Source organism: Cibotium barometz, chromosome 35, assembly GCF_041138505.1.
Source record: "Cibotium barometz isolate CiBa-2024 chromosome 35, ASM4113850v1, whole genome shotgun sequence".
Classification (NCBI taxonomy): Eukaryota; Viridiplantae; Streptophyta; class Polypodiopsida; order Cyatheales; family Cibotiaceae; genus Cibotium; species Cibotium barometz.
The window spans coordinates 50297559-50311693 of NC_141080.1; the positions used below are offsets into that span (position 1 = coordinate 50297559).

The 14135-nt window shown below is 39.4% G+C and overlaps 1 protein-coding gene across 1 annotated transcript; it reads right to left on the reverse strand.

Annotated features, from left to right (window-relative positions):
• Nucleotides 1–6101: 6101 nt before the first annotated feature.
• LOC147618567 (Cyclophilin-like peptidyl-prolyl cis-trans isomerase family protein) lies at nucleotides 6102–8043 on the reverse strand. Its single transcript, XM_086775023.1, has 3 exons — nucleotides 7896–8043; nucleotides 6905–7699; nucleotides 6102–6492 (listed from the first exon to the last, which is right to left on the reverse strand). Exons 1-3 carry the CDS (start codon nucleotides 8015–8017, stop codon nucleotides 6387–6389), a joined length of 1023 nt encoding a protein of 340 aa, XP_086631149.1. The 5' UTR covers nucleotides 8018–8043; the 3' UTR covers nucleotides 6102–6386.
• Between the last annotated feature and the right edge of the window lie 6092 nt (nucleotides 8044–14135).

Below are 14135 nucleotides of genomic sequence, written 5' to 3' on the forward strand. Positions count from 1 at the left end.
AAATTCCAATGAGCTCAAATTTTATGGAAGTCACAAACCTTAGGTGCTTGATATTCTAGATAAAGCTTTGAACTTATCAATTTGGTGTGGCCGAATCGCCAAGAGTGTTCAGTATGTACTTGGGTAGGTGTGGAAGTGTTTTCACACTATGCTCAGTCGGTAGATAGCCATGAGGAGGATCCACAAAGTATTTGGGCAAGTTCTTGAAGGACTTTGCTATTTTTATTCACGCTGAAATTGAGCTAAAGGCTACTATCATAACCTAGCAAGACTCATATTTTGATGATGACCATAGAGTTCATAGATTGACATAGTTGTTAATTTAATCAACAATGATTTGGTGCTAGAATGCCCCAAACTATGTGCTGAAGTGCCAAAGGTTTAAGATCAATCTTATGCACATTTCATAGTAAGTGGCTTGAGCATCTTGTAGGAGATGGATCCTTTTTGGATATTCCAACTCGAAAAGAGTATATCCATGAGTACGGAGTTACTCAACCAAATTGAGGGAGGGATTTGGCGTTTTAGATAGATAGGGTAAAGTGAACGCAGTTCAACTTTAATAAGCAAACATCACAAAAAAAGGCCAACTTGTACTAATTTGTGTTTTGGAATATTTATGAAGTTTATACAAGGACCTAGTAATACTTGTTTGTCATCGATTATAGTCGGGTATTATATTGTCACCTACAAGGACCTAGTATTACTTGTTTGTCATCGATTATAGTCGGGTATTATATTGTCACCTACAGCAGATAGGTAGTAGTGCATTGCCACTATAATGAGGAGGCAACAAAGAAATATTATACGTCAGACTTCATATTGGTGCTACACACAAATTTGATGAGTGATGTTCATGTCATAGCAATCTCAAAGTATAGAGATTGAGTTTGTTTGTCTATCTGTATATAAGGTGTGTTGGAGGCATACCTAAACCACATATCGTAGGCATCTGTATATAGAAACCGGTTAAACAAGAAAGAAATTCTCAATTTTTGCTTTGTAGTAAACCAAATGGTTTATGGATTGTTGTCTATAGTTGAGAATGATTTACCGACGACTAGTTTGTCTACTATTTGACTTAGTAGAGGTGTCCAATGTTCCCATACTTATAGAGGTGTGTCTAGACGGTGCTACTAACGTTTAGATGTCAGTATGGTAGCCCATAGACATGTCCATAGAGACATAGCTAGCCGTTGAGTCACATGGTTGTAGTGTCGAGTGGTTGCCGAGTAGACATGTGGATGGGCATATCTTTACTCATGGGCTTGGGGATTGTATGACTCTCACTGCTTGCATGTTACTCTTGATTTTCAGTTGTACATAGACACTATAGATCACATAGATGATGTTTGTGTGGGAAGTATCTTCACTGTTGCAAGATGTGTAGATGTATACACTCATTCTTGGAAGAATGCAAGAACTTTTTGAGAGGGGAAAATTGTAGCTATCAATTGTACCACATTATAGAACACTTCGCTAAATACTTGTAATAGTTGTGCAAACATGTTACATTGAACTCCCTGTGGTTTTTTTGACCACAAGAGAGAAATCTCTTTGATGTCACTTTGCTAAAGACTTGTAACAGTTACGCAAACTTGTTGCTTTGAACTGCTCCATGTGGTTTCTAACCACAAGAGAGAAATATCTTAATGTCGTAGAATGTGAAAATAATTCCCTTTGATGTCGGAGAACATTAATTATGAATCTTTTGAGGATTTGAGAACTTCTCACACGTATATAAAGGCATGATGTTATTCAATGCCTTAGTAGCAGTTTGTGTTTCATTGACATCTTTCATAGTTACAAGTGGTAATTATGGTTTAGTGTTTCCAAATTGGTCACATTACTTACAAAAAATATAGCTAAGCTTCTTATTTCCCTTATCGTAGTTCTCACGGAAGTCACAAGCAAAGCAAACACTTGTTTATAACTTTCTTGACTGTTTTTGTGAACAAAAAACTCTTCTTGAAGGGAATAACGAATAGGTTGACTAAGATGGACAAGTTTATTCCAGCTTAAAAGAATGTGAAAAGATCCAAGCTTGCTAGGCTCTTTATCAAACATCTCTACAAACTATATGGCATGCCCACAAATATAGTGTCGAGATAGGAAGTTTGATAGTCCTTTTGAAGATAAATCTTCAAAAAGTTAGAAACTACTCTGAGTATGAGTACAACCGACCATGCATAGCTTAATGGTTAGGTAGAGAGAGTCAACCAAGTCCTAGAGGATATGCTTTGCATATATGTTAGCAAACATGCAACCCAATTGGAAGGAGTTCCTACCATATTTGAAATTTGCTTAGACCAATTTGAGACATTCAAGGACTAGATTTACTTGATTTATTTATATATATAGATTCCAATCTAGATCTCCTAGAGTAGTAGAGCTATTAGATGGAAGCGTAGTCTACAAACTTGAATTGTCGGCTCTCTAGTGTATCCAGATTTTCATGACAATACGAAAAATAGTGGTCCATCAGGACAACATAGTTTGTCCTAACTTTTGGTTGAGTTCTTGGAGCCACAGTCACTTCCACATGAACCAGAGACGATTCTTGAGTTCAAAGATCAGAACACAAGGTATATTGTGTATTGATAGGCACTTATTAAGTGGAAGGATAGGCCGGAGGAAGCCTCAACATGGAACCAACTAAGAACATTTACCAAATCTTTTCCTCAGTTTGTTTTCGCTAACGATAGCTATTCTCTTAAGTGGGGGTAATGTCACGTAGCATGTAATACACTTACGACTCGACCCACTAGCGGAGTCTAGGCCTCGGAGCATGGCCGACGGGAGCTAGTGGGTTCAAGGGTGAGATGCCTAGTAGTCGGAGTACCAAAATGCCATAGAGTGGGGGGATAGTTAGGTGACCAGGCTAGTGTGTACCACAACCATTGTAGAGCGGGATGGTCAGGTGACCAGCCAGTGTGTATGGACAAGCCTACACATAACTAGGTGAGTGTGTGTGTGGACATACACACATTATCTCTAGGGTTGGGTGGGGAATCTGAGCCAAGTCTTCTTCCTCCCTTTCTCTCTCCCATGGCTATGGTGAGGCTGCGACGTTTAATAGAATGTGTATTGCTTCATGTTAAAATTGACTTATACACAAATGACTAGCTTTCACACTAGGCCAAAAAAACTTTAAAATGGTCCTTGGCCATAAGTATGTACACAAAGTTGGTAACTTCTCTGTTTGGCATTAAGCTCAAGGTAAGTTCAATAGTGTCTTATAAAATATGGGCTTCAACTGCCTCATGGTAGGCCAGGTGAGTGAAACCATGTTAACTTGCGAAGTGGTTAACATACTCCCCCTTCCTGATGGCGATTGCGTCCTTGCATTACCAAGCTTGGGTGGTGAAGATGCTACCACTTTCACCATAGAGCTGTGGATGGTTAAAGATGTAGTTGGTGACAAGAGTAACCTACGTGCATTGGGGTCTATTAAAAATAGAGTTTGGTTGGCCCTTGAAGCATGTCGAGGCTACATGTGGTGTAATGTGGGCAAAAAAATGCTTGATGTGAGGCCTCATCTATGAGGTTGTAAGTTATTATGGTGTGTGGACCCGTACAAGGAAAGATGGCCTGTGGCTTTATTTATAAATTTATGCACGAAGACCACTTGCATTTGATAGAAAATGATTGATGATGGTCTTGAATTGTTTGGCATGGTAAGGTACAATTCTAGATCTCTGGTGAAACTAGAGATTAGGTTTCGTGAAAATCCCACACTGAAGTCATGTCTCAAAACTTTGTGGTTGGCCGTTTCAAACAGACCTTGGTGGGATCATCAATCCTTCACATGGCTTCACAAACTTGATCAAACTTCTCTAGGTACTATGAATGGTATCTCCATTTCCATCAAATTTGGTCATCATCCTTGGGATATGGATTAGCTTTAATTTGCACAAATCTGAGCCTCTAGGTGCTGTATTCATGGAAAACCCCCCTTCCCATTTCAAACTCTATCCTTAGCATGTCTTCTTCCACATATTCAAGTGGTGGTGGAACAACATAAATGTCTCCATGTTTGGTTTTTCATGACCCATTAGGTTGGGGGCTATGCGCTTTCTAATGGCAGTTGTCCTATGCTTGCTTGGCTTTAAGGCTTCAAGCTTGCGATGGCTAGGGACACGAGCTAAGGTCACACTATTTGATTACCCTTGTGGAAAACCAGGGTTGTTTTTTTGGTTTATGCTATCTTCTCAGTGTTTTTATATTTTGCATTTTTGTTATGTTAGGGTTAAGCTCTAACATTGACCATACTCCAATAAGAATTGACTAATTATTACACTTCCTCTCTCTCTCTCTCTCTCTCTCTCTCTCTCTCTCTCTCTCTCTCTCTCGGTCTCTTGGGATTGTTCCTACGACGTTAAAAGAGCTTCTTCTTCTTCTTCTTCTTCTTCTTCTCTCTCTCTCTCTCTCTCTCTCTCTCTCTCTCTCTCTCTCATAATGTTTGTAAGACAACACTTTTAATCCCTTCCACCACTATTCTTTATAGCATTCTCCTAGACAGGTGGGGTTGTTGATATTTAAAAATTAGAAATAGTTTCGTATTTATAACTAGAAACTTGTTGCTTCTCTTATTAAGCCCCACTACTAGGCTCAAGATTACTCAAGACCCTTATTTCCTAGCGTGCATTTGCCCAATGGAAAGTTTGATTGCTTCAATCCAACCAAAACGATAGATGGAAGGAAGGATGATGCAAAGAGTCGAAAGGATCTTGTGGGATTTTCAAGTATGAAACAAGCTTTCATCACATCATAGTGTATTGCTACTTTTATGATATCTTGATTTTTGGAAGGGTTTATAGATGGCCACTAGTGAAAGTCCCATCTTTTGAAACTTATTCTGGAGAAGATTTGTGATGAGCCGATATGCAATTGTACAAGCACATGTGTGTTGACCCAACTTTTGGTCTTTGTGGAGAGAAAGAATGAATGGTTTCATAAGGCGTTCCAATATCATTCTCGAATATAGATGTATACACTAAATGCATATATTTCCACATACACTCTTCTTTTATGTGTGATCTTTCATGTGTGTGTGAGATAGGTTGTGGGATTCAAGTGGCCTTGTGGGCATTATTTGAGATTGGGTTTTTGAACTTTGTCTCTCTTCTTGAGAACCAAGAAGCTACACCAACACATGCACCCAAAAAGTACATTCTTTGTGCTTTATAACCTTTTGCCACACAAGCCCTCACACTGATTTTTCATATTACAAGGGGCATTACATATGATATGTCAATGAAAATATGCCTCAAGATTTTCTTAACTTTCTTGGCCCTTGACTTGAACGACATGTATAGGGGGCTACACACTCTGCTCATGTGCATAACTTTATCTAACAACATTTTGATGGGGTTTTCTAGATTGTGTAGTAAGAGCGAAATAAAGCACTATCTATGGCATTACTATATGAAAATGTAAAGGTGTCTTTGACAAACAAGGAATTTTAATGTGCTGTTTCAAACAATCCCTTGAAAATGTAAGACTGTATGAGAAAGAAGTAGAACAATATAGATCAGTTGCGAAAGACTTTCATATTGAATTATTGAAGGAACAAAATAAGCATTGTGGACAACAATTCTCTAAGCATTGTGGACAACAATTCTCTAAGCATGTACAGATACAATGTCTTTTTAAAAAAACCTTCGTAAAGATTTACCAACATTTGATATTGCAATAACTTAGATGCAGAACAATATTATCTTCTTACAAATGAGATACAACGATCACACACTTGTGCCGCCATGAAGGAAGCTTCGATGGTCCCATGTGGACACGAGGATGTTAGACATGTTGGAGAATAGGCTCTCTCTCTCTCTCTCTCTCTCTCACACACACACACACACACACAAAAAAGAACACTTGCGGAAGGACAACATTGCCTATGAGACCAAACAGTCCTGTGTAAACAATTTATAATTGAAGATACCGAAAGCATCTCCTAATCTGGCCTCTCTCTCTCTCTCTCTCTCTCTCTCTCTCTCTCGCCCCAAAAGCAGATGCTGCTTTAAAACACTGGATATCTCAAAGATCTAAAGGTGGAATAGAGCAATCACCATCCCATTCAATATTAGACTTGAGCATGAATTAATTTGTTTATCTGCTTAATTAAATGAAACCAAGGATACACCAATTCAGCATCATCAATCAATATTCACGTCGCTAGGTTCACAGCAGACAGCGTCGTGCAGCAGATATGCCCATCCCTCTCTCTCTGGATTTCAGAAATGTGTTAACCCTTCAGACCAATTCTTAAAGAATTTTCACGACTCTTTACATGATGGTAGAAGTGATGAAACGAGGAAGTTGGTGGAGGCAAAATCTTGGAGAACCTCAGCTCCTCTGAACCTGGGAGATGCTTTGAAAGATCAATTCTCTATTCGCCCGCTTCGAGTGATGATGATCTTGGAGTAAGGTCTGTTAAACCCTCGCTCCGCTACAACGGCCCGAGTGTCTCCAACAAGTTTGGCTGCCCTGAGCCACAAAAGTGGTAAAAACATGAGAAATTTACGCACTGGATTTCTTAGAATGTAGCTTGGATTGGATAAGTATATGCTCAAGTATGTGTGTGTACAATCATATGCATCGAGTTCCATGAAAAACCATGCAAAAGCTGAGTTGTACTCACACATGTGCAGTGTGCACATAGGGCACACGATTAGTCAAATGCACACAGACGTGCATGCATACATATGCCAATGGAATTTAGGGCTATAAAAACATTGAGAATGCAGGCAAAGTTACACACAGGATCTTATCTGTAAAAGGTAATCACATGAAGATGGTGTCTGTCTATCAAAGGCACATGCACAGTGTGTATGTTTGTGCATGCACACACACACACACACACACACACACACACACATGCAGGGTTTTGAGAGGTTACTTGAAGTAAGGGCTGCTGGTGTTCTCTTGGACTACTTTGACACCACTGATGATCTTTAGTACGTCGAAGCCATCAATGAGCTTTCCGACAACCAGGTTACTGGCATCCAACTGTGGAGAATCTAATGTGCTGATGGCGAACTGCGTACCATTTGGATCGGGCCGGAACTCCTCTTCAATCACCTCAAACTTGCCATCTTTGGCTATCAGTTTGGGCTTTGGAGGAGGCTTAGCCAGGTCCTTGACAACAATGGAGACAGTTCCGGCAGCATTCTTCGTTGAGTTTGGGCATCTTCGATTCAGATCATCAAGTTCTGGCACCAGGGCCTCTGCAGTCTCACCACCCATGAACCTGGCAGCATCCCCTGTGCCCCCACTCAAGCTGAAGCTTCTCACGCCAGCATTCTGGATGTAAGAGGGTGTTATCTTGATGAACTCTTTCTTGCGGTAGCTCACACCTCTGCTTCCAACAGCAATTTCGGCGAACCTCTTGGCTCCAACTGGCACATCCTCACCATACAACCCTACCACTATGCGCCCTACAGGCTCTCTGTCGATGGCGATGTCAAAAAACACTTTGTCTGTCACAGCAAAGTCTGCAACACACTTGGAGGCATCCTCCCCTGCAAGGGCATGTTTTGTTGCTGCAGAAGCAACAGCAAGGTTGAGCAAGAAGCTCTGCAAGAGTGTCCTCCTCTGGATGGTCAATGTATGGGCATGCTGTTGTACGGCAATGTGACATTGTACGGCAGATGTAAGGAGGTGCTGCTGCAAATACGTCAGTTGTTTGCGAGATCTGCAACAAACACAAAGACTCTTGCGAGAAATTCTTGAAGCCTTGCCGTTAACCCAACGCCCCCCCCCCCCCCCCCCCCCCCCCCCCCCACACACACACACACACAAACACACACACCACACACACACAATCACGCGCGCGCACAGAGTGCTAAACACAAAAAATGATTGGAGAAGTAGAGTAGTGCACGAATTACCCGTCTGCTGGTGGCGATGAAGAAGAAGAAGAAGGAGGAGAAGGAGAAGAAATCCGAGGCGGGCACGTTGTGGCTTGCAGAGGCTGGCCCTGAAGCCACACAGCCGACCGAGAAGCGAGCATGCTTGTTATTTGGATAGCCTCGAGTCCAAAGTTCATAGGTGAATAATTAAGCCATCTCTATTGAATTGTTTAACTAAGGTAAGCTGGCCCACAACATTAGATTTTAATTAATTAATTAATTAATTAATCAAAGTAAGGTATAAGGTATACCTTAAATAAGGTATACCTTTCACCCGCCTCCTCTCACCAGCGTCTACACTCTAGCCTGCTCGTCGCCCTCGTCAAGCCTACTCGCCCTCCTCAAACCTCGTCCAGTCGAATCCCTAGGGAACGTCCAACACTTCCTACCTCCTCTCCCTGCTCTTCCCTCTTCTCTCCCCTTGCCCACTACATCTGTTTATGCGATGGCCCTTATGCAAGATAAGTGTTATTTTCCTAGACCTATGCGACACACATAGGTATTGCTCACGGCTTACTGTAGTGCTACACCCCCTTCCTCTCATGCGAGATTACACCGCAGCCCAAGCGATCCTCAGCCTCCTTCACAAGCGGGTGCGAGACCCCACAACAACTTCTCGCCAATAGAGAGAGAGAGAGAGAGAGAGAGCCCTGATCATCAGATTACACCATAGCCCAAGAAACCCTCGGCCTTCTTCACAAACGGGTGTGATACCTCACGGTAACTGCTCGCCCATGAATAAAGACGTGGAGAGAGAGAGGGGGAGAGAGCCCTGATTGCGATGGTAGGTGCATGCTGCCATGGCTCCCAGTTAGAGAGAGAGAGAGAGAGGGAGGGAGAGCGCTGATCACGACGGTAGGTGCATGTTGCCTTGGCTCCCAGTTAGAAAGACACCATATTACCATATGCGGATGTCACCACGCGCTGACAGGCGTAGTACATGCGCGCAACTGCAATAACTAAGGCATCAACATGAAGATACTGGAATATTCTATATTAAATAATCAAACTTCAAAAAGAAACATCGTAGGTACGTATTTACTCTTTTGCCCATTTTCTCATTAATTAGTGCCCTCACTAATTAATGAATACATTAAGGTTTAATCTTTATACTTAAAAATTCAATTCACATTAAGGTTTAAGGTTTTTCTCTCCAAATGTCATTTTCACTCATCGGTGTCTCTCTCTCCATCCAGAGGTCCTATCTCTCATCCCTTCTCTCTCTCTCTCTCTGCCATCTTTCGTCTCTTAGACATCTCTCTCTCTCTCTCTCTCTCTCTCTCTCTCTCTCTCTCTCTCTCTCTCTCTCTCTCTCTCTCTCTCTCTCTCTCTCTCTCTCTCTCTCTCTCTCTCTCGGTTATTGCCCAGTCGGGAATGTGACACAAGCGACTTCTCTCTCTCTCTCTCTCTCTCGGTTATTGCCCAGTCGGGAATGTGACACAAGCGACTTTTATAGCTACATCTGAAGTCTCCAAAAAAATCAGCTTCCAGACGCTTCCAACTTTAAAAATTGCATCGCCTAAACCTTATAAGAAAAATGAAAATCGACCTTAGGTTCTACTCTTTGCCATTAATTGGCCAAGGAAATTCGGCACACCCATATTTTAAGTTTTAGAGATAGTTACTAAATTTAAGTCACCTTGTGGACATATTGATATGTTTTAACCTTTTTTTCCCATACAGATGAGTACTAAATTTAAGTCTCCTTGTGGGCTTTGTTCGAGCTCTGGGTTCAAACTTGGAATTCTCTACTTGAGAACCAATGGGTTAAACTAACTCAGCCCAAGAACTTTCTAATGTCTCCTTTCTCCTTGCTACTCTCCTCTCCTAAAATTATAGCACCAACGTAGTGACAAGAAATTATGTAGCAAAATCCTATGGAGAGATTTCCAGATGACTATTTCTCTTCATACATTTGCATCATGCATGAGCTTGAAGAAAAGACTCTATATAGCATGCTTTAGACTATGTATAGCATGCTTTTCTACTCTATTGGTTAGATTGCACATTGTGCTCTTTTATGTTGCTAGTTGGATTGCACATCGTACATTGATTTTAAATGAGTGCTATTGAGGTTCTAACATATTATTTTCCTCATAGGGTTGAATTTCTTATAAGCAGTTCGATTATTATTTGTGCATTTGTAGTAAGAAGCAAAACGCTTGCCATTTTACTTCTTGCTTTTTTTGTGGAATTGATTTTACTTCTTGCTTTTTTTTGTGGAATTGAAATTTACATTTTAAAGCAAATGAAAGATAAGGGTAGCATATACGGTTTATATCATATAATATCACTTGGACAAAAGATGAAAAAGTTGTAAAAACAAATCTTATGGATTCAACTTTTATAAAGAGGAACATGCCAAATAAGAAGAAGAAGAATAAGAAAGACAAGGAGGAGGTCTCACTATTGACTAAAAAAAGGAGCTAACTTATGATGATGCTTCGTAATGTTGCTTTATAAATACAAGAGTAATCCACTATTTTTTTAACCATCATTTTTGGTTGATATAATTTCCAAGGATAAAATCATATAAGCATATATTTATTTAATAGATTAACCCAAGCAAAAGCTCATCAATAACATCTTGCAAAATCTCATCAATAACATCTTGTAAAATTGATAAGCCATGTAGAAACAAAATAACTAGTAAAGTTTGGGAAGAAAAAACTTCAAGGCAAACATCAATATCTCCTCATGCTTTTGCTTGTAAGCCACTTATACTCCAAGCTATTCTTGCTTCCCAAATCTAGATTTGTTTTCTTAGGTAAAACAAGTTGATAGTCTTGTTTCTAAACGTTATACAATTTACCTAAAGGGCAAGATAAACAAGTAACAACTTGGAAGAGTGTAAAGTGGGTATGAGAAATTTCTTAGGATTTCATGGCATTGAAATAATGCAATCCATCCTCTGCTATTAGTGCCTATCCTAGCTAAATTGGTTTAGATGGATTTCTCAAAACTAAAGGGTACTTCTCATACCATTCTCCTCTTTCCCCTTTACCGTATTTTATGAGAGCATAATAGAGTTCAAAAGATGTTTTCTACAAAAAGCACCATTGCAAGCAAAGTGGTAATAGTTTTTATAAGCCAAACCTTTTGGGAATGTTCCATTTTCACCCTCGTCTCATTGTCATTGTGTAGGTGACAAGTTGGTCTATTTGTTAGGCCCCATGTATGAAGAGTAGAAGAAGACTTTCTCAAGACACCTGCTCCTCACCAACTCCTCGGGTTGTAGGCCCACTTGGAGATGTACAACCGACCTAAGATGGGTCTGGAAGATGTGCACAATCATTATAGTATAATATGTTTCCATTCAAGTGATGTGGTCAATTGAGACCCTGGCAATTGGCCAAATTACGATACAACTAACCATGGATACTAGTGCATGTGACATCCTCTATTGACAATTTACCTAGATCACCATCAAAGTTCCTTGCTAGAGTGCATGGGTGAGTAGATGCTATCAGTCTAGTTTATAATAGTAAATCATCATTATTCTCCATATCTCTTGCTTTCAAGTTCTTTATCTTGTGATCAAGTTCTATTTGGTGTCTTTTCTTACATGGTATAAGCTCTAGACAAGCTTGGGGACAAGTGTTGATGAAAATCACACTTTTATAATAAAAAAATAATCAATAGTGAAGTTATCTATGTAATATAGATATCAAGAGGAACCTACTCTTTATGTGGTAGCCATACTAGATCATGACATGAGGGTTCATCATTTTAACCAAGGTGCACAAGACTTTTGATGTATAGTTCAGAAGGCAAGTTATGTAGACTCCAAAAGACATTATATGGGCTAAAATATGCCCTTCGAGCTTGGTATGAGTGATCAACACATATTTTGTGAGTATTCGTCCTTTTAAAAGCCCGTTAGATACAAAGGCATTATATGGGTTGAAACATGCCCCTCGTGCTTGTTGGTATGAGTGAATCAACACATATTTTGTGAGTATTAGTCCTTTTAAAAGCCCATTAGATACAAATTTGTACATTTTCTTTGAGTAGGTCAAGTACATGATCATAGTCATTTTCTTTGAGTAGGGGAGGTACATGATCATAGTCCTTTTTGTGGATGACCTCATTTTGAAGGGGAACCATGAGGAGAAGATCCAACATAAGACTAAGGAGATGTTGAGTTAGAGTATGAAAACCTTAGGCTTGTGCTTTTTTTAAGGATTAAGGTCGATCAGATTACATCTTCGTTTCTCAACAGAAGTATGCAGGAGAAATATTGAGGCATTTGGTATGGCTAAGTGGAGGTTGGTGCGAAGTTTTCTACAGAAGACACTTCTCCACTAAGACCATATTAGGGAGTTTGGGAAAATCCCATTACTTTGGGAATCTGCTTTCAATATACTTTTTAGTGTATCTTCAGCATATCAAATCCAAAGCTATTAGAGAATGAGGATTTAGAACCTACTCTTCAAGAGCTTTCAAATAAGGGGTGTGATTTTTTTGGTGAGCTTCCTTGGCGAGCTTTCTTTGGGAGCTTTTGAAAATGGTGAGTTTTTTTCCTTCTTCTCTTTTGGTGTGCTTAAAGTCTTACCACACTCGTTCCATTTTATGCTCATCAAGGAATCTATGATCAATGCATTTCAATAGATGTAAAAAAATATCAATGCATATCAACTTACACAGGGTAGTTTTTGATATCCCTTGTTTGATGCCTTCTCTGCCTTTGGCAAAGAAGGAACAAGTGACTACATATGCATGTCCTTGTGGCACTATACCTAGTTTCAAGGCTAGATGGCCAAGGATATAATTTTATTTAATTTCCCATTGTTTTTCACATAAAAAAGAAAGATAAATTCTCAACACTCAAGTCAAAGATAAATCATAAACATATCTTATATTTGCAATATAAAACATAAGATGATAAACACATTAAAAATTAATGCATTTCAATAGACATTGACTGTCAACATAATGGTGGTTAAGTCAACCATAACAACTACAAAGAATGCGACATAAACCAAAGAAACCATCTACATGAAAGATACATGAACATCAAATGAAAAAGTACTCTATTCCATAAGCTTACATATAATAGCATTGTTTCGGTTCACATATAATAGCTTACATACATACATATACAAGCTTACACACATACATGCATATAAACTTGTCTACATGCATAATCTTACACACATATATACATACAATCCACATATATAAGCTTACACACATGCATACACTGTGTATATTCAAGTTGCCTACAAATTATTGGAAGCTCACGCTTGGCCCTCTATTAAACATCAACTTGAAAGAAATACTCAAGCTCTAAAAAAATAAAAGAAAGCTATGCACGTGACACAAGAATGGGTTAAATCTCCCCCACCATGAGAGTGGCTCACGTCCTCTTCATGGTGCATTTAAATATATTTCCTTGTACAAAAGCAAGAGCCAAAAATACATGTGCCAAAAATATGGATCTCCACATTGGGCTTGCATAAGCCTAAATATAAAAGTGTGAGCACTCTAAGGTTCACTCATAAAAATAGAACTAATGTATATCAAAATGTTGCACACTAATGTGCACATAAAACATCACTAATGTGCACATAAAACATCACTGCCATTGTCGAATAAATAATTGCCACGCTCCATGCGTTAATAGATTTCCGTCAAAGCAAGCCCGATGGATCCATGCACATCCCGCACACTAACCCTGCCACTAATCTGCACTGACATGCACAATATAAGCTCAAAATATGTGACAAGTTAGAGGTAATCAGTCTTGCTTGCACATAAAATAAATATCCATCAAATAAATCCATAAATTCTAAATAATGTGAATAATTCCAACATTCCTCCTTGGTGAAAAGCAACTGTCCTTAGTTGCTAAACATGCAATACCTCAATTTGGTGACCTTTGCACAAAAGAAAATCGAAATTCAAAATATCCATCACAGAAATCCATAATAACAAAACCTTGTGCAATACCTCAATTCGGTGACGTTTGCATGGAAAAAATAACCATGTGTAATACCTCAAATCGGTGACCTTCACACATACCATTGCCAAATACCAAAAGAAACTAAGAATCGTGTGATACCTCAAATCGGTGACCTTCACACATATCAATATCAAATACCAAAATAAATTGCCAATCGTGTGATACATCAAATCGGTGACCTGCACACGATTACACCCCACACGATTACACCGGTCTCAATACCAAGTGTACAATTCATTGCAACAACTGTTTGT